Raw genomic sequence first — 21,789 nt, forward strand, 5'->3', positions numbered from 1 at the left:
TTATTTTATTTTATTTTATTTTATTTTATTTTATTTTATTTTATTTTCTCTTATTTTATTTTGAGGGAGGATCTTTCATTAGCATGAAGTTCAAGGACTCCACTAGTCTGACCTACCAATGAGCTACAGGAATTATTTGCCTATTTCTAGTCCCTCTACCGCTGTAGGTAGTGAGATTTAGCAGTTCACTACCATCACCCTAGGTTTTTACATGGGTTCTGGGGATCAGAACTCGTGTCTTTGTGCTTGCACAGCAGACACTTTACCTACTGGTCCATCTCTACAGCCCCCAAGTGATCACTTGTTCCTCCTACCTCTATTCCATATCGTCTCTTTCAGGACGGTGAGGAAGCTGATTGTATAATCTACGACTGTCTCCACAGTCAGGCTCACCCTTGAGTGGGGTCTTGAGGGACTGCTCTGAAGCTCACATTTCAAAATAGAAGAGTTCAAATTGGAGCAGATCTTGCTGCCTTGAGGCAATACACACACATAGCATTTTAGAATTAAATCGTCCGTCCTTCAGATCATCTGCATGTCACATCTTTCCCAAGTTTGCTGTGTTATCATCTTCCTTCTTTTAATTTTTGTTTGTTTGTTTGCTCGTTTTGGTGGCTTTCCCCACCCTGGCTTTGGAAGCAGAGACTTTGTATATAGATGTCAATGTCAGATGGGAATCTATGCGAGTATGTAGCAGTGTGGTGGTTTCCTTTAATACTCCTGGGTAATGAAGAATGACTCAAAGTCAAAACTACAGGAAGAGAAAGCAGGTCATCGTGTGTCAGGGGCCAGGGGCGGTTTATAGAGGAGTATCATGAGTTTTCTTGGGTAGTGGAATTATATTGTATTTTGACAGTGCTGATGACAAGATCTGATATTAGGTTGAGGTTCGTAGACATGCTCATCAATGATGATAAGGATGCCCAAAGTCAATGGTTTGGAAGAACCGTGGAGGATGGAGGGCAATGACATTAATAGGGGCAATGACATTAATGAGAGGAATTCAGGGCAGGCAAAGAGGGTCACTATAGAGTCCTTATCAGCACACAGACTGCATGAAGAACCCACCCATTTTTTTTTTCCTGAGGGCCTAGAAGGGCTGAGTGGCATTCGGTCATTGATTCTCTTTGTGATTCAAATGTAGAATCAGAAGTCACCAGATGAATTATTTATGTGTGGGATTGTCACGCTCCGAAGACAAAAGCCCCCAGCTCCCTCATCACAGGCAGGATAGCTGTGAGCAAAGTGTCCAGTTTGCAGCTCCTCAAGGTCACAACTCTGGTTTGCACTCATCAGCATATGCTGAGCGGGCAGACTGAAAGAGAAGAGCCATTTTCAGGCTGGTCTATACCCTGAAAGGCACTTTCCCAACCCCTTCATCTCAGTAGAGCAGATTTAGCTGCAGTTGATCTCCTGTTAGCCTCCTGAGGACAAGTGACAGGCCACTAAGCAAAAGGTCTCAGGGTCAGAACAGCAGCCTGAACAACAGAGGCCATCTGCCTTGAGGAGCTCTGGGGTGTGGTTTCAGAACTCCCACTTTTCAGTGGCCCTAAGGAATTCACAAATGGCCTTTCACTCTTCCATAAGGAAACTAACCAGGTTAGAGGGGAGTGTGGAAACACGTGCGCGCGTGCCACACACATACACACACATACACACACCATTGAAAACGCCATTTCCCTCTTTGCAGCTTCAATCTGCCACCTTTAGGAAGCCTTCCATGAATCCTGGCCTCGTGGCAGCTGTTCTTATTTGGAATTTTAATAGTCATGGTACCACTAAGGTCTTTTGTGTCCAATGATATACATGTAGCCATCTTTTGTGGTCATGAAGGATATTAGAACATATTGGTTACCTTTCTGTTGCTGTGATAAAACACTATGACCAAGGCACCTTGTAGAAGAAAAGTTGATTTGGGCTTCTGGTTCCAGGGGGTTAAAGTCCATGATATCCAGGTAGGGGCAGCAGGCAGGCATGGAGGTTCAAGAAGGATGCTGACAGCTCACACATGGACCACAGGCACAAGGCAGAGACAGAGAGAAGTAATGAAATGGCAAGATTTTAGCTCTGAAAACCTATCCTCAGTGACATCCTTGAGGAAGGCCACAGCTCCTAACTGTGCCTAAAACAACTGAGGACTAAAGTGTTTCAGTGTGGGAACCTATGGGGGACATTCTTATTCAGCCACTACAAAATGTCTCTACAGTTTCACCTTGTTCTCCTTCTCCACCCCACCAACGTGGGGCGTCTCATCTCAGAGCTCAGGCCCCCTTCAGCTGCTGTCTCCTCAATTTGTTCCATCGAGAATCCTTCAGTTACCTCCAGTGACAGTGGGTACAATCCTAGCAGGAACCATGTTGACAATAACAGGTAATTCAGTATGCTTATCATGTGCCAGGCACCGTGCTACTACACTGCTCAGGGAAACTAGGTAAATGCTTGGTGCTTAGGTACACTCAACAAGTGTGGGGACCGGAGCACAGGGAAGATGAGTTGTGCAGTCTCAGGGCTATCAGGTGTCAGAGCTGAGATGTGTAGAGGCTCTTCTGCTTAGCATACCTTAGAGTAGGGGTTCTCAACCTTCCTAGTGCATTAATACAGTTCCTCAGGTTGTAGTGACCCCCCCCCCCAACCATAATATTACTTCATTGCTACTTCATAACTATAGTTTTGCTACTGATATGAATTGTGATGTAGATATCTGATATGTGACCCTTCTGAAACGGTTATTCAACACCCAAAGGAGTCACAGCCCACAGGTAGAGAACTGCTGCCTTAGCATGAGAGTTCTAAACTCTACTACATAGATATGGGCTCCTCTTGACAGCCAGGCCCTGTTTCCTTCTCAGCCTTCCTCAGCCTTCAGCCCTATCTATAAGGCTGTAGCAAAATGGAGAAGGTGCACATGGCCTGTGATGGTGCCTGAGCTTTCTCATTCCAAAGGTATTGAGTGAGTGTGGTTATTATTATGTCTGTGTTGTGACTTTGAGCAGATCACGCTGTCTAGACATTGCTTTACTTCTTCTGTCCAAATAGAAAGCTCTTCTGTGTCGTCCTCTAGGTTATTGTTTGCCCTGTGTTCCCACTGACATAGGGTTCTGTTTCTCTGGAGCTCCCATCACCTTGTTTATTGCCCATCTCACCAGTCTGGACCTTTTTTATTGGCCAATTCCTGGGCCCCTTGTATGTCCTTCATGTGCTTTGGATACCTGAGCTTACTGAGGTCTCAGCTCAAATGCTACCATCTCAGAGAAACCTACTGATGACTGCCAATCAAAGTCAGTCTGTAGCATTACATGGTTTGTCTTGTCTTGAAACATTCCACATTCACCAATAATTCATTACTGTGCTGGCACCCCAGTGCTTAGATTCTCAAAGCAAGAGCCACTTCATTGTGTTTCACTGACTTCTTAGGGGCCAGATATCTGGGTAAAGCGTTGTTGAGTGTGTCTTCTACTTTATGTGGCATGGATAGAGTCGCCTGATCTTCACCTAAGGGTAGAGCTAGACCTGGCTGGACTTGAGGGACTGATATGGCTTTATAGATATCTCTGGTGTGCTGACAGGAATGGGTAGAGCAGAGAGACCAGCTAGGGGTGCAGTCAGGAGCACCCACAGGTGCTGTCTCCAATTTGGTGGCCTCAAGACTGGGGCTTGGGAGTGGGCCCAAGACTAGATATGTACAGCCCCCTATATACTAAAAGCCTTCCCTTGGAATGAGATTCTGGGAGGCTAGTCAAGATGCTGAAAAGCCCATACTCATTTCCCAAGCTCAGAAGTCTCAGGGAGATGCTTCTGAATCTTTCCATGTCAAGTTACCTACTCAACCTCGGAGAGGAAACACAGGCTTCCCTCTTGATGAGAGGATTGGCAAAGTGTGTGTGAACAACTTTAGCCTACCACATAGTTGAAGCACACACAAGTGCCTATCTGAGCATGCATAGAAATGTACACAATGTATCTATGCATGTTTGTATGTATGTTACCCATAACCCTTCTTTGATATGAGTTTCTGGATCTTATTCTACAGTGCCAAATCGCCTACACCTAGAACCTTGTCTACACAGAATAAATACTTCCCAAATGCAAATATAGATGAAAGACCGTACAAGATGTGAATGGCAGGGAACACACATTTCTGACTCTCCCGGGAGGTTAGCTCCTAGAAACAGGGCCTGAGGTTCTTTCCTCTTTTCTTCATATCTTAATACAGCCCAGTCCACTAATAAATGCTTGGCAAACATTTTCCAAATGAACTGATGTATTCTAATTACCATAGATAAAGAAAATGATGTGCTAATTCACAGCACAGTCATAGGTATTGAATGAATGTGGCTGTTATCACTGGATTAACAGAACCCTGTACTTAGGAAAATCAACTGACATATTTAGTTGACTGTAAGAAAACAAACTCCCCCTTGTTCCTCTTTCTTTTTCTTCACTACGAACTCTATGAGAGACTCTTTCATGGAGTGGTGGCAGCCAAACGGCCCCAAGTCCAACAGAAGGATCGTTTGGGAGTGATGGTCTTTGCCCTTTGTCCTTGGGCATCTTTCTCCTTGCATGACTGACTGTCAAGAGGAATTCACTTTAAGGCCATCCAGACAGAGACTGAGGTTCAGATGTGAAAGGCTCAGGATGCTGAATTCAAATTCCCTGCTCTTCAGGAAGAGCAAGAGAGATTACTATTCTCTTGACATTCTCCCTCTGTGTTACCCCTTGTGCTGCTGTGAGTTTACACCCATTGCCAGGAGCAAGTGTTGGATCCAGTGGGGAGTGTGGGAGCAAACAATTATGACACCAGAAAGAGAAGGATAGCCTTCCAGGTGACCCCACTTAACAACACGTGGCTGCACTGTCCAGGAAGCCAGGACAAACTGAATCAGCAGCATCCTAGCTAGCAATGGAGATAGCACCTTGTCTTTCTCCTTTGCACAGCTTGGAGCAATACCCTTGACCTCTCCAGGAGTTTGGTGTCTTCATCAGTGAAATGGGTCTGATCCCTGAGGATCCTCCTCTCCCGTACTTTCATTTCACTAATTGGATCTGTGTTTTTGCAGTGGTCAAAGGTGATTAATAAAAATGCTTTTGGTTTTTTTTTAATATCACCATTTTGAAACCAGACAGAGTTTTCAAATCTAATTCTTGTTCTCCCTGGCTTATTGAAGTCCTAATTTTTAAAATTATTTGTCAAAGTCTGCCCTGTTCTAATTTATATTCCTCATAGTATATCTTTTAATTCCTCTTCTGTACCCCAGAGATCATCAACTGTCACCAAGGTTAAACAATAGGGCCTTGATCTTAGGGTGAGTTTTATGACAAGGGCATTTATTGGAACATCAAGGCATATGGGAGTTTTCTTTTCCTTCTTCCCCATGGGTCTCCTTAAGCATACTAACTGTTCCCTGTGAATGTGAATTTTAGTTAAGTTCAAGGTCCAATGACAATTTTTAAAGACCTGTTTTATTTAAACCTCCCGTCGAGCTGAATAAGAATTTTTCAAAAGAGAAGGCAAGCTTCCTTCTAGCATCTGCTCTGGCTAATTCTAGGCCCTCAGACTGGCCTAGTTTATGGGGCAGATTAGAGAACAAGACTTTTCGATCTGAGAGGGCACTGCCTCACACAAGACAGAGTTTCATTGCTGCAGAAGAACCTAACACATTTGAGCTTTCTTACAGTGTTAAGTGCTTTCCTGTGCATTATCTTAGGTATTAAAATAACATTTCCAAAATAAAATTGAACTTTGCAAGGCTAAGTAACTTGCCTGTGTTCATGTCCCTACAACAGGCATAAAAAAGGGCTGAACTTAAACCAAATCGCCTCCAAGCTAAATTTTGTCCACATTGCAGTTGGGTTGTTTTCTCTGGTTATTTGCTCAAGATGGTGCCTAAATGATGTAAGTCTTATTCTGCCATTACCTAATTTGTTTTTTAAATCACTCCAATTCATTTTCAGATACTTCCTCCCAGCTGGTGGCTTACCTTCTCATAATCCTAACTGCATCTTTTAAAGAGAAGTTCTGAATTTTGATGACCTTTAATTTCTCTTTATTTCCCTCTGTTGGTGGATTGAACACGTGATGTATAGCCTTCATCTAACTCCAGGTTACAAATGTGTTCTCATACATTTTCCCCCGGAACGTTTACAAGTTTGGCGTAATTGCTATTGATCTTGCAGGGGTGAGGAGTAGGGTTTGTTTTGTACAGGAACATCTAATTACCTTCACATCATTTGTTGACAGCTAGCTTATCTCCACTGAACGGCCTTCACACTGTCCATGTGCCTATCTGTGGGCAGCTGCTCCATTCTGCCAGCCGTCCCCTGGATCAGTTTTATACCAATGCAATAATGCCACTTGAGCTCCTCAGAAGGTCTTCAAATTCCCCCATTGTTGCCCCTTTCTTTGAAAATCGTGTATGCTCTCCTAGGTCCATTTTTGAAAATGTTTTATGTAGCTATGGATGTGATTATAAAACGATCTAGAGACTCTAAACGTCGTTTAAAATTTAAAAAGATTATGGTTGAGAATTGGAATGTCTGGCCTGTAGCTCCATCAGGAAGTAGGAACTCTGGGCACAGGATCCCATTTGGTTATTAAAAAATCAATGCATGTACCTTGTATGCATTAAGTTTTTCAAGAATACCTAGATGATAATAATTTATTATTAGATCTGAATTGGATGTAATTCCAGTTTTCAATAATACTTCAGAAACTATTGTGAGACCTTAGTCAATGTTTGTACCCTCTGTCATTGTCTTAGCAAAGTGCAGATTCACAGATGAGAGGGCACTTGTACGACTCCAGGGGCTCTGCCTCCTGTGCCGTCCTCTCTGCTTTGGATTTAGGGGATGGGTTTCCTCGAGTTTCTGAGGAGTTATATTTGACAGTGATGTGTGAAGTATTCTGGTGTCTGTCTCCTTTATTAAAGCATAACCTTGTTTGCTGTAAGCTTGCTCTCTGCCGGGCACAGTGAGGAGTCACTCTTAATTAGGCCAGGGAAAACGCTGATGACATTCGCCACTACTACCCCTGGGTGCTAGTGAGCAAATTAACCTCATTGGTTCCCTATTTTATCATTTGTCCATTAGAAGATTTAAACTAGTCAGCTTTGAGGAGACAACTTAGCGCTAAAATTCTGACTCTTCTATGTTTATTTGCTTAAAAATTGTAACCCTTTTAAGAAGTAAACAGAAGCGTTTAATGGCATTCAGCATGCTGATCATAAGAGAAGAATTGGAAAGTCTGTTTTTGACGTGACACCTAAATATCCCTCTACCACAGCCTCTGACTCTACTCACCTCTCAACTGTGGCTGACAGGAGCAGCTACAGTGCCTGTCATGGGTCCTTGTGCTATGAGAATCTATAGCCCACGAAGCCCTCTCATTCTGAGAAGAAGAATGACCACGGAACCTGGGCTGCTTGTAAAAATCAGTGGTCCCCGGGCTGGTGGGCTAGGTTTTCAAATACAACTCCAAGGTAACGGATGATAATATTGAAACCAAGAGCACTTTAAATACCTTCAGTGTCCACTATACGCCGAGACACAACTTCACACCCATATTCCTAGATATTCTTACAGGACTAGAACATTAGGTAGCCTGCTTTTTATCAGCAAAACAAAACTAAAATGAACATGTATTTAGAACAATATGGGACCAATTACTGAGCATCTTCTGTCTTCGTTTGCTTTCTATTGCTGTGATAAAGGCTATAATCAAAGAGAATCTGGGAAGAAAGGCTTACTTTCCTTACATGTGCCAATCACTGTCCATCACTAAGGGAAGCAAAGGTAGAAACTCAAGCAGGCAGGAACTGAAGCAAAAGTCACGAGGGAGTGCTGCTTACTGTCGCTCTCCATTTCTTGTTCAGGCCTGCTTTTTGATAAATCTAGGACCACCTAGTGTAGTAGACTGGGACCTCCTACATCAATCATTAATAAAAAAAATGCCTTATAAACTACAGTACAATCTGCTTCAGGGATTTTCTCAATTGAAGACCCTCTAACCCAGTGACCTAGTTTGTGTCAGGCAACCCTATGGTGTATCAGGTGCTGTTCCAAGTACTTCTTTTGCATTCTTGAAAATTGGGCATCATAAACTCCTTATCATAGAAGAAGTGGTACATCTTTTCTGTCAGTGACAACAGTCATTAAGTAATAAGTGACAGAGATGGTCATCTTAACAGTTTTAGCTTAAACTATTCATGACCCCATGAAAGTCTAGTTCTCAGTACCTAGCCAGTAGATTTAGGGAGTCATTGCATTTATAGTACGAATCTAGTACTCTAAACCAGAATAACAAGTGCTGAGGGATCATTTGGGGTCAACTTGATAGAAGGAAGAATTCACAGGAGGTTTCCCAAAGCAGTTGCTCTGAGCTGTATTTTAAAACGAAGGACACAAATCGGCCCAAAGAGAAAGGTGAGTTTGTGTTAAAGAGATGGATTTGATGAGACCATGGACATCCAAATGGTCAAATTATGTGCTTGGGAAGCATCATTAAGACCCAACTCATTGCAGGGTAATAACTAGGAATAACGCTGACGTCATAGGGACTGAATCCAAGAAATTTAAATTCTGGTGCTAGGCACTGGAGATACATTCTCAGAATTTAAGCAAGCAGGGAACATAGCTAAAATGACATATGAGTTATCCAATAGCTGGTTTAGAATCAACAGAATTTTGAATGATTTGAAGGTCAAAAGAAAATTTCTTAGCAAAATATATTCAATATTCAAACATTATCTTTGTGACTGTAATGCTGTGTGACCTTAATTATACAAGGACAGTGTGTTTGGGCCTCTGAATTAAGAGACCTGGGTGCAGATTTTAGACAATATTTTGGAAATAAAAGTTGCTAATCTACCATAAACTGTATCATACCACTTTCAGGCCCATCATCACTGGTATTGTGTCATATGCATAGAAGGAACACACAAGGTTACAGATTAAACTCAGGACTGGGCAAATAGAAATCTCTCAACAATACGTATTAAATTGAGTTGAACTGAAGTCCACTTCCAGAAGGCAATTACTGCTCCTGAGGGAGGGCTAATGTGTTTGGTGAATTATAGCCAGTTCATTTCCATTATAAACTCACTAATGCCGACTTAATGTCTCTTGACATTTTTCTAAAGCATTTCTTCTTTATTCTGTCTGTCTGTCTCTCTCTTTCTCTTTCTTTCTCTCTCCAGTTCCAGAGACCTAATGACTTCTCACCCCCTTTCCGCTTTGGGACTGTGCCCAATGGCAGCACAGAGAGGAATATCCGTAATAACTATGCAGAAATGCATGCCTACATGGGAAAGTTCAACCAAAGGGGTGTAGATGATGCCTTGCTCTCCCTGAAAACAGGGTAAGAATGGCCTCTAAGCTCAGACTGATATATTTCTCACCTCCATTGGACACAGATTGAACGAGAACCATACTCATTAAATCAAAGACTGTTTCCAAGTCAAATTTGATGGCGTTATTCCAACCATTGTACAAGAGTTCTTATGCTGTTACTTGGTTCTGTGCACCATCCTGCAAATTGTTTTCTGCTTGCATGAATGTGGATGGCGTGCAAAAGAAACAGATGGAAAACTAGAAAGGAAGAGTCAAGGAGAGAGCGCATATCTGTTACACGTGAGCTGTAGTCTAAGGGGTGTAACAGACAGTTCTGTTGTCTATGGATAAGGGGGAAATGAAACTGGAAGTATGTAAAAATTTGTAGATGGCAACAAGTAGGAATGTGTCCACTGATCTCCAATTTCAGCTTTGATTGTCACTCCTGATAACCATTCTCTGTACCCAGTGTGTATTTGTGCACAAGCTGTCGATGTAGCTCTCTGGGCATGCTCGTCCTTTGGTTGGAGAAAGCCAGAGCTGTGGAGAAGGACCAGCACTTGAGCATTGTAACTGTTGAGATTTGGAGGCTGATGGGTCATATGGCTGTTTCCATCTGTTCTGTGATGACCTCCTCTAGCCACCTTTGCACCTCAAGGTTTCCAAGTGCCACCTAGATTTGTGGCCATTTAGATTGCAGGGGCATTCAATCTCACTGCTCTGAACAAAGTCACAACAGGTTTCAGAAGACAGGATCTGAGGTTAGGGTAGGAGTGCTCTGGGTAGTCCAAACCATGGGATACCCATAGTTCTCAATTATACCAGATGCTTGGTGTTTGAGCATGCCGCCAAACTACATTTTATAGGATGCATTTAATGAAATGGCCTGTTGCTTGTCACGTCAAAAAGGGCTTGGTTTTGTTGTTGTTGTTTTCTTGAGTAGTGACAAAGCTCCCTAGCCTGTAACTGTTCTGGTGGGTTGCATGTCCTGCTCACATTCATACCCATTACTTGCATGGCTTTATCTGAGCTACCCCCTCGGCTTTTCTGTGCAGAAATGTTTGGAAACAATGGTGCATGCCTTCTTGCTCTCAGCTCTCATCTTTTCTCTGTGCATCCCTTCTTTGCAAAGCTCACTGTCTCACTCGATGTGCATGTAGGCTTAAGAATTTGAAGGACCTTGGTCGTTCTGTATGTTGCCTTCTCTTGCAGTGCTTCAAATTTGCTCTCATACAAGCTTGTCAGTGGCCTGGCCCCTCAAAGCAGAGTCACATAACACCAGAGAATACTGAAGTCTTTCTGACTACCAAAAATAGCCACCTATCTACTGAGACATATACACCTACACTTTCCCCCACTCTGGACTGTAATGAACTGAGAAATGAAAAATGTTATATAAACCTTACCCGTGCTATTTGTTATCACTGCGGTGTTTATTTTTCATTATTTCTGTTATTATTTTTATTGATTCCTGTTTACTCCTTCTCCTTTTCAGACACAGCTTATGAGTTGGCCTCGGGCCCAACTTACATTCTTATCATTCCTGGTGGGAGGGGGGAAATAAAAGAAACAACTCCTTTCAAACTGAAGTCCTATCAAGAGCAGCCTGGGATGCAGGCTTTAGACTCTGACAATAGTCCAACTTGAGCCTTACTGTGAGCCAGTCTTACATATAGCTTCTGCAACCCTACCACTTCATACTAATGGCCCAGTAGGTAGTGTTGTTGTGTAATTTCCTCCTTGGTATTTGTGGATTTGTTTCTTTCTTGTGCAGGAAGCTCGATGCTTTCATCTATGATGCAGCTGTGCTCAACTACATGGCCGGAAGAGATGAAGGCTGCAAGCTGGTGACCATTGGCAGTGGCAAGGTCTTTGCTTCTACGGGCTATGGTATTGCTATCCAAAAAGACTCTGGGTGGAAGCGCCAGGTAGACCTTGCTATCCTGCAGCTCTTTGGTGATGGTGAGTTAAAGAAAGGGGGAGTGTCTACTTGGCCTCAACCAATAGCTGTTCTAAAATACACCCTTTATCCTCTGTGTATCGAAAACAGCATGTCACAGGATATGGTTAGATTGGAGAGCACTTTTTAGATTCTTAGGGCAGCCATAACAAATGACAGGAATGGTATGACATAAACAGTTGAATTCATTGTGTTGAAGTTCTGAGTACTACAGGTATCAATACAGGTAGCTTCACTTGGCAGTGATGTGGAGGAATCCTCTGTAGGCTTGTTGCATGGCTTTCTATGGCTCTTTTTGGAGTTCTCTTCTTATTGGTTCTCCTTGGCGTTCCTTGACTTGTCAGAGCACCACTCAGATCTCTACTTTCATTCTACCTGGGTGAATGCCTTTCTTCTGTATTCATCTCTCGCTGCATCCACCCTTTTTTTAAGGTCAATCACATGAGGTTAGGGACCTGCTGGGTTCCACTGTGGCATCTGCAATGAGCCGATTTCAATGTCACACACACCCTAAGCTACCAGAAAGGTGGGGTTTAATATGTGAATTACAAGGAGACATACTTTAGCCTGCACTGGGTAAAGATGAAGAAAGGGATGAAAGTAGTTGGTGACAAAGGAACATTGGAAGATTATGTGGGATATTGAAACCTTCAGGAATGAAGTAGGCTACAGTTAGATGTTTCAGATGTCACCCTACATGTGACACAAGACCAGAAAGATGTAGGACAGTGCTCTTTCTATTCCTGGAGGAAGGAAAGAGAAATAAATGTGTGTCTGTTTCTGCATCCTTCACTCTGTCCTGACATGATCTTCTGGCTGAAGAGGTGGAGGGCAAGGATTCTCAGATGTAGATACCAGAAGCCACTTTGTCTTCCGGTCTTTGTGCCTTTGTGGTGATGGGTTGAACACTGAGAAATGTATCCCATCCAACTACTATCTTCTGCATTTCTCTTTGTGTCCTTGGCCAAAGCACTCTACTCACAACCCTCACACAAACTAATCTAGATACAGATGAGCCTCGATCTGCGTGATTCCCTGGTCCATCCACCATGTGGGTCTGTCAATTGGGGCTGTAAGACATTTTCTGTTGGGGAAGACATCAGAGACACAAGCCCAGGGGTAGGTTTCCAGATTCCACCTGAATATGGCTTCTATACTAGTTAGGAAAAGCATTGTTGAGTTGAAGATGAGAAGAAGAAAAGTGAGTGGATTCCTATAAGAAGGAGTAGGGTTTTGTAGCTGGAGTGCTGATAAACTGTGCTAGTCGAATCAGTAGCCATAACCAGATGGATCCAGATTCTATTACCAAGTAGACCGGTAGACAGGATTTGGGGTTTCATTGTGCTATGCAAATGCAAAATGTTAGCAAACTAGAATTTCATTCATGTGAATTAGTGATATTCTAGAGTAGATACTTGTTTTCTTTCTTTCTTTTCTTTGTTTTTCCGTTTGTTTGGTTTGGGTTGAGTTTTTGTTGTTGTTGTTTTTGTTTTTTTATCTGAAATTTCTATGTTTCTACTGATTAGTGTCCAGTGATAATAAGTAAGAACGACACACGTGGAGAAGTCCGTGTTCCTTTAAGCAAAGTTGAGAGGAGGAGGTTGGGATGGTTGTGTTTCATTCCAGCTTCCTCCCCTTGTTGGCTTCATATTTTTCTCTATAAGACATCTGCAATTCTGGGAAACCATAGAGATTCAACCTTTCTCAATCTCTTTCTACCTCTCCTTCCTCAATCTAATCTGCTCTGTATAATTCCAAGAGGTTTTACCCATTTTATTATGTTATCTCCATTGTCTAGAAAATAAAAGGCAAAGTGTTTAACCTCAGAATTCTTTTACCAAGCTTTCTGAGGATGAGGGTTACTCCGCTTGAACTAGTTTTCTTGCCTCTCCCTAAATGAGCATCTATTTTCCTACGGTGATTATTCTACATCTGCAGTCTAGAATGCCTTTAAATATAATATAAATTAAAATACATTCCCATTCTCAAGTTCATGTTCTCTCTCTCTCTCTCTCTCTCTCTCTCTCTCTCTCTCTCTCTCTCTCAATCTCTCTTCTCTCCCCCACCCCTCTCCCCTCCCCCTCCCCATACCCGTACATCTACCTCTACCCCTTGCAGTCTAGAATGCCTTTAAATATAATATAAATTAAAATACGTTCCCACTCTCTCAAGTTCGTGTTCTCTCTCTCCCCTTCTCTCTCCCCTCCCCCTCTCCCACCTCTCACCGCTCCCCGTACCTCTACCCCTCTCTCTCTCTCTCTCTCTCTCTCTCTCTCTCTCTCTCTCTCTTTCTCTCTCTCTCTCTCTCAAACCCATTGATTGCTTTGCCCACAAACTGTTCTCACTAATTTGAACCCTTGCTCCTTGCACGACATATTGTATATAATAGCAAACATTGAGCTGCTGAGTTGCACTGGCTAAAGGAGAGTCAAAGGGAAGTCCCATGTCCTTCTGTTACCTATAGTTCCATTCATTACATTTCCACTGAATACTTAGGGATGTTTTGATATGTTAAGATGTAACGGTATTAATAAAAGGTATTCTTTTCTCTTTTTTGTGTTTGTCCCTTTCTGTCATGTTTCTATGCTCTTCTTCAACTCCCTTTTTTCCCTACCTTCTCCTCCCTCCCTCCTTTATCTGTCTCCTTCTTGTCCTCTTTCTAGGGGAGATGGAAGAACTGGAAGCTCTCTGGCTCACTGGCATTTGCCACAATGAGAAGAATGAGGTTATGAGCAGCCAGCTGGACATTGACAACATGGCGGGCGTCTTCTATATGTTGGGGGCAGCCATGGCCCTCAGCCTCATCACCTTCATCTGTGAACATCTGTTCTATTGGCAATTCCGGCATTGCTTCATGGGCGTCTGTTCTGGCAAGCCTGGCATGGTCTTCTCCATCAGCAGAGTAAGTATTGGTCGAGATATTCAGAGCTTGCTAAGAACAGTTTAGCCTTGCTCTGTGCTGAGTAGAGAGACCCAAGAGGGTACTTGTTCCAGTCTTGTGTAGCTAAACCATAAAGCCAGATAATCATGGGCACATTCCCAAGAGTCTGTGTGAGAGAATGTCAAGTGCTTCGAAGATGTGTGGTGATATGTTTCCTTCCTTCCATTTTAGACTCAGACATTTGATTTTCTATCAAAAAAGGCTGCTCTCTCAAAATAGAAAATTTGGCTTTTCCCCATTTGCCTCTTACATCTCCACTAATTGATTCTGTATAGGCTGTGTTAATCAATTGATCCTTTGGGGGTGGGAATCATATCTTTTTCTTAAATAGCGGAGTGTCACATAACTTATTCTAACACACAAAGACGTATTATTGGTGTTTTTACTGTTCCTATATTTTAACCACATGTGAAGCAAGGGAAATTAAAGATCCTAAAGGTTGGACATGGTGACATATGACTCCAAAAATACCAATACTGGTAGACTGTAGCAAGAGGATCACGTGTGTACGTGTGTGTGTACATGTGTGCATGCGTGCGTGCCTGTGTCAGTGGGATACGTATATAAATAACATTTGAAAAAGCCTAACAGAACCCAAGTCTTGATTCATAAAAAAAAAAAATGTTCCAAAAACTTACTTAAAAGGAGTAAAGTTCCAGACCGTTCTTTGTTTAGAGATCACCTTCATTTCTGATTCAAAGCGAGGTATTAAGAAGACGGATCTATGAACTTCAGATCACAGAGGGGAGTTTTTAAAGAGTAGGATTTTCTGATTCTGCTGATATAGTTGTGGGGACTCGGGCATGGAGTGGTGAACTCAGATAACCTTTTAGGATCAAGGATTGTGTTGCAGATATGACTCAAATAGAGTTATGAAAGAAAATGGATCTCTCATTAAACTGTCTCATTTTCTGGTCATTTGCCTGTAGTGTTTTAGGGACAGGGAACAATTTCTTCATTTCCTCTCTAGCTGTCAGTAGATGCAGGTCATTCAGTCACGTGAGAACAGGAGAAAGGAACTTGGGGAACCCTGGTCCCTGGGCCTTGGGTTCCATTATCCAGCACTTCCCAGAGGCCAGAGAGGTGAGAGAAAAGAGAAATCTCACTTGTGGCCCTCTGACATGGGCACTGTCTTCACAAAAGACGACACCTAGTATTTCCTCCTGGACACTGTCAAGAGGTCAGAAGTAAGAAGCAGAAAGGGAATGGAGTCCCCTACGGGAAGACCTTATGTCTCACGAGGCCTGACACTTCTTGACCATAGAGCTACCATTTTCCTTCTGACCTTTTCTGTTCTCGGCCCTGACCATTCAGATAATCTTCTTTTCTGGATTAACCTTCTCGTATGTAGACACAGTTTAAAGCCACTTCTTCATCTACCTTACCTTGCTAGGGAGAAAGTCCCAAGTCTGTTTGCCTTTTATGGTAGCACAGGGGAGATGAACAGTAGCTGACCTGACTTTAGATATTGGGAGATTGTCTGCCAGGCAAGCAACCCCGCTCCTCTCATGGATGCTGTTCTTCAGTGCCCTGAACAAGTAGCTGTTTGCCTGGTGTTCTTCATCAACGCTAATGTGATAGACTATTAATTATTTATGATAATATTGACTATAAAAAAAGAAACCAAGAGTTAAAGGGTGAATAAAGGAGAGACCTCAACAAGGGAGTTATTTATTCACATTGAGCTCTTGATATTTGTCCCAATTTTTCCCTCCCACGGTGCAGGCCACAGCAGTAGAAAATCCTTCTTTGACCCCAGGGCTTTCTAACTCTCTGTGTGAATTCGGTTCATGCTTAGCTACAGAACAACATTGCTCCCTTGTTATTTGCTGATCAAAATTCTAAAAAACTGTTCAAAATCGGTCAGAGCCAGAAACAGGAAGCCATTGTGAGCAACATCAGCCAGGCGTAGCCATCCAGAGCTAAGTGGCCCTAGCATCTGTGGAGAGATGCCCCGTGCTTCCGATAGTCTGCTCTTACTTTGTGCTATGTGTTTACAGCATGGATTCTTTTATAAAATGTAAAACTCTGGATCCTAAATAGGAAGGAAATCCAAGATAGATCCCGATTGGAGTTGAGGCACAAATGCCATGTCATCTGTTTATTCAAGTCCCCTCAGTACGGTCACTCCCCTATCTGATAGCAGATTGCGATCCTTAGCTCATGGAATGAAATTGGCTGAACTCAACCAAACTTCGAGTCACGTTTTCTGTGAATGTAGCAAACTGCCTGCCTCACAATTCTCCTATCTTTGTCTTACCTCATTAGGTCACCAGTGGTAGGGCGCTGTTGTTTATGGTGTGTTTGGATTTCTCTGAACTCAGTGTGTACCATCCTGTGTCCCTTCAGGGTATCTACAGCTGTATCCATGGAGTAGCCATAGAGGAGCGCCAATCCGTGATGAACTCCCCCACTGCCACCATGAACAACACACACTCCAACATCCTACGCTTGCTCCGCACGGCCAAGAATATGGCCAACCTGTCTGGGGTCAACGGCTCCCCTCAGAGTGCCCTGGACTTCATCCGTCGAGAGTCCTCTGTCTACGATATTTCTGAGCATCGCCGCAGCTTCACGCATTCAGACTGCAAGTCGTACAATAACCCACCCTGTGAGGAAAACCTGTTCAGTGACTACATTAGTGAGGTAGAGAGAACATTTGGCAACCTGCAGCTGAAGGACAGTAATGTGTACCAAGACCACTATCACCATCACCACCGGCCACACAGCATCGGCAGCACCAGCTCCATTGATGGGCTCTATGACTGTGACAACCCACCCTTTACCACCCAGCCCAGGTCAATCAGCAAGAAACCCCTGGACATCGGCCTGCCCTCCTCCAAACATAGTCAGCTCAGCGACCTGTACGGCAAGTTCTCTTTCAAGAGTGACCGCTACAGTGGCCATGACGACTTGATTCGATCGGATGTCTCAGACATCTCCACGCACACGGTCACCTATGGGAACATCGAGGGCAACGCAGCTAAGAGGAGGAAGCAGCAATATAAGGACAGTCTAAAGAAGCGGCCAGCCTCGGCCAAATCTAGGAGGGAGTTTGATGAAATCGAGTTGGCCTACCGTCGCCGACCACCCCGCTCCCCAGACCACAAGCGCTACTTCAGGGACAAAGAAGGGCTCCGAGACTTCTACCTGGACCAGTTCCGAACAAAGGAGAACTCGCCTCACTGGGAGCATGTGGACTTGACTGACATTTACAAAGAACGCAGTGATGACTTCAAGCGAGATTCGGTTAGTGGAGGTGGGCCCTGTACCAACAGGGCTCACCTCAAACACGGAACAGGAGATAAGCATGGAGTGGTAGGCGGGGTGCCCGCTCCTTGGGAGAAGAACCTGACCAATGTGGATTGGGAGGATCGATCTGGGGGCAACTTCTGTCGCAGCTGTCCCTCCAAGCTGCACAATTACCCCTCTACGGTGGCAGGGCAGAACTCGGGCCGGCAGGCCTGCATCAGGTGTGAAGCCTGCAAGAAGGCTGGTAACCTATATGACATCAGTGAGGACAACTCCCTGCAGGAACTGGACCAGCCGGCTGCCCCCGTGGCTGTGACATCTAATGCCTCCACCACCAAGTACCCTCAAAGCCCGACTAATTCCAAGGCCCAGAAGAAGAATCGGAACAAACTGCGCCGGCAGCACTCCTACGACACCTTCGTGGACCTGCAGAAGGAGGAGGCCGCCTTGGCTCCACGCAGCGTGAGCCTGAAAGACAAGGGCCGATTCATGGATGGGAGCCCCTACGCCCATATGTTTGAGATGCCAGCTGGTGAGAGCTCCTTTGCCAACAAGTCCTCAGTGCCCACTGCCGGACACCACCACAACAACCCCGGCAGCGGCTACATGCTCAGCAAGTCGCTCTACCCTGACCGGGTCACGCAAAACCCTTTCATCCCCACTTTTGGGGATGATCAGTGCTTGCTTCACGGCAGCAAATCCTACTTCTTCAGGCAGCCCACGGTGGCAGGGGCGTCGAAAACAAGGCCGGACTTCCGGGCCCTTGTCACCAATAAGCCAGTGGTGTCGGCCCTTCATGGGGCTGTGCCAGGTCGTTTCCAGAAGGACATTTGTATAGGGAACCAGTCCAACCCCTGTGTGCCTAACAACAAAAACCCCAGGGCTTTCAATGGCTCCAGCAATGGACATGTTTATGAGAAACTTTCTAGTATTGAGTCTGATGTCTGAGTGAGGGAAGAGAGAGAGGTTAAGGTGGGTACGGGAGGGATAGGGCTGTGGGCCGCGTGGTGCGCATGTCATGGAAAGAGTCGGGGGTGAACTTGGCTCCCATTTGCTTTTTCTTCTTTTAATTTCTCTATGGGATCCTGGAGTTCTGGTTCCTTACTGAAGGCAACCCTCCTGGCCAGCACCATTTCTCCTCCCTCGCACACTTCTCTTCTTCCTGCATCTGCCCACCATTCCTGTTTCCATGAGAGGATAGAACGGGCCTCAGTGTGGGAGGACGGAGAGGAGACCGAAGCAAGCGCTGCCTGTGTGCTTCTTCCTAGCGCAGAAGGGCTCTGAGCGATTCACTTTGGGCTCTGAGCGATTCACTTTGAGCGAGGCTTTCCTGATACTGCTCTCTTTGTTCAGGTGAGAAAGCGAAGGTGTTTTAAGGAAGGCCATTGAAGCTCCAGCTCATAAGAGAGAAGAGGCTTTCACTGAATTCTTGCTGCATGGTTGGCATCTGCTGAGGGACCATGTACCAAGCAGAGGGCAGAAAGTCATTATGTATATATATATATAAGCCAAAAATATAAATAAAAAGTTTCTTCAGCTCCAGAAGCCTCATGGGTGGTGAACCGAGGGAGAAGGCCATTGGTAGAAGAGAGATTTCTGAACACGAAGTAGGTAGTCCACTGCTACAGTGTCCCATGGTGCACTGGAAGCAAGAGTATAGAACTGTGTGTGCACATATGTCCATGGAGGCTTGCACACACATGTAGTCAGGTGCCTCTGAATATAGAGAATGAAACCTTGACTGGCTGCTTCCTTCCACATACGTAAGCAATGTGCTTGTTTTTGGCTTATATATAAACCGATGTCACAGGTTACCCCAGCTCAGGCTATCTCTCTCTTTTTCCTTCTTGAGTGAAGGTAGAGATTCTTGACAAAGGAGAATCTGTATGGCAGAAAAGACAACAGAAGAAAATGAGAGGAACTGAGACAACTCTACAAAATAATTTGTCAGTAGTTGCCTGTGCTTTCCATCAGCTTGGGCAGAGAACTTTTCAGTGAGGTTTAAGAGAAATCGAAACAGCTATCAGTCCTTTATCCATACTTAGAGCTAAGGTTCCAGAAAACTCTTTAGCCCCTTAACTGGCTGAGGTTTTGGGGAGAGCTCTTCATGTAAAGCTTTGAAAAAGAGAGTCATTACGGTAGGGTAAATGAGAGGGGGACGTCTTTTAGTCATTTAGGGTAGGGTTAGTGAAGGAGGGGGATGTTTTCAATGCTTTGATCCCTTCTTACTTAACCTAGAGCTGAAAGAGCAAGCAAATTCCCCCAGGGTTGGTGATAAGTGAAGGGGACACACACAGGGGGAGGGAGAGAAGTGAGCTTGTCCCCAAGAGAGAATGAAGGAGACTGAGAGGTGGGAGGCAGCCTCCCTAGGTGTGTGACTTAACTAGTGCAAACACTTCTGATAGACACCTTCCTCTCCTGCAACACTGGTTCCCTCTCAGATTGTAGCACTTGACAGTAAATGTGTGTGTGTGTGTGTGTGTGTGTGTGTGTGTGTGTGTAAAACTCCAGGGATGGAGGTGCTGCCAGATGTGATGCCCCCTCACTTCAAGTTGGAAAATTAAGAAGGGAAATGGATATCTGTCACTGCCCATCCTGAAACTTGGGGTAGGGGTGTTCTATGGGTCAGTCTGCTGTCCTGCCCTCCCCTCACACAGGGTGGCATCCAAAGAGCCCTGGGTCTGTTTGGAAGCTTGACTGCAGGATCGCCTTGTCGCACACAGGACACATAAACCAGAAAGGTGCTTATCCTCCTCTGGAACGAAGCTGCCATGTCTCTTCACGTCACACCCTCCTGGCCTGCTTCTTGCCTTCCTGGTCGCCCGCCTCACAGCCTTCCCTCATCCCCATCCTCGACTGCTGTCTCCCACCTTCCTCCTTGTTTTTTTTTTTCCCTCAGTATCTCATTTAAATGCCAACTGAAGGCCTTGTTTTCTTTCTAAAATGAACATGGGGGCAAGGGGCTGAACCTCTCAACAGTTTGGAGAGAGGAGCACAGAGTGCTTTATTTTAAGTTCCGGGAAAGACTCTGAGAGAGGACAGAGGGCATGAGGCATCTCACAGAGGAAGAAGGAGAAGGGCCATAGAAACGTTGCTTCACTCTGGCTCTGTCCAAGGGCCGGGGCTCATCCCCCACTCTTCCTCTTACCTCACCCTTTAAAATTAAAAAAAAAAAAGAAAAAAAAAACAAACCAACTAACCTAGCGAACAGCAATCTAGAAAACAGGGGGCTCTGATGGTCTCCACAGGCCACAGAAATCAAGATGGTGTTTATTTGGTATGTAAATATTTTGTTTTTTAATTAATTTTGTATAGATAAAGTGTTCTCCTGTGAGTATTCAGGGTGTTGAGCTGGAGGGAGTGGGGTGGGGATGGGAACGAGGGGGGAATTGTTTTGTTATGGGTTTTCATTTTCAGTTGGGGGAACTGTTTGACATGGCCTTTACTTCAGAGTGTCTGGAAAAAAAGTTAATGGGAACCGAAGCCACTATGGTGAATAAGCCAGGGGAAAGCCATTTATGTCCATGCCCCGTCTCTGAAACCTGTCTTCCTGCTGATCTGCGAGAAGTGAGCGTGTACTTTAGCCTGAGTTTTGCTGAGTCTTTATCAGCACTAAACAAAACTCGGTCAGATTCTTATCTTCTAAGGAGACCATAGGAAACCATCAATCTGTCAAAAAGAAGCTGGTGGCATCAGACATTTCCCTGTCAGTACCTGGGCTTACAAAGGTTCCCCAAAAGGGCTTGAAAAAGAATCGAGGTCCAGTGACCTCCCGTTCTTGGCATGGCTGAGAGGTTTCAGGAAGCTAGGTTCCGGGGAATCTCTAAGCAGCTTTCTCTGATACTTGGCAATCATCTTATCATTCTGATCCTTCATGCTCTGGTCCCTGAGCTCTGAGCACCCCGTCCCTCAACCTGTGCCTACCTATAGAAATGACCACTTCAGGCACACCCACGAAATGTCCATTAATTCTATTTTAAGCATGTGTTTTCAGGGTGTCGAGGGATAGCAATGCATACAAGGGTCTTTCAGACATAGACGCTTTTCTAGAAAATGTCACCAGATTCCCTCAAAACTAGCAAGGTAGCTAAAACTAGTTTTAGAGATGGGCAAGTGGGTATGTGAGGGACAGTATCAATGGTGGCTTTAGAGTTACCTTGTTCTTGTTACTGCCATCAAGAAGGTGCTATTTTGTTCAAGTCAGGTGTCCCAAATCTCTGATTTGGGGCTAACCAGACAAATAGAATCTCTTTCACTGGATGGTTGGCTGTGTGAAAGACAACAGCTTAGCAGCTTCTCTCTCTCTCTC

General features: G+C 44.4%; 1 protein-coding gene across 1 annotated transcript in view; it reads left to right on the forward strand.

Annotated features, from left to right (window-relative positions):
- Positions 1 to 18,909, forward strand: part of Grin2b (glutamate ionotropic receptor NMDA type subunit 2B) — a 446,438-nt gene extending 427,529 nt beyond the window's left edge. Inside the window, exons 10-13 of the mRNA XM_028781023.1 lie at positions 9,195 to 9,355; positions 11,102 to 11,289; positions 13,951 to 14,189; positions 16,578 to 18,909. Of these exons, the coding sequence (XP_028636856.1) occupies positions 9,195 to 9,355; positions 11,102 to 11,289; positions 13,951 to 14,189; positions 16,578 to 18,428 (2,439 nt within the window). The 3' untranslated portion in view covers positions 18,429 to 18,909. The remainder of the gene's footprint in view (positions 1 to 9,194; positions 9,356 to 11,101; positions 11,290 to 13,950; positions 14,190 to 16,577) is intronic.
- The last annotated feature ends 2,880 nt before the right edge of the window (positions 18,910 to 21,789 follow it).

Source organism: Grammomys surdaster, unplaced genomic scaffold (genome assembly GCF_004785775.1).
Source record: "Grammomys surdaster isolate TR1022 unplaced genomic scaffold, NIH_TR_1.0 373, whole genome shotgun sequence".
NCBI classification, from domain to species: domain Eukaryota; kingdom Metazoa; phylum Chordata; class Mammalia; order Rodentia; family Muridae; genus Grammomys; species Grammomys surdaster.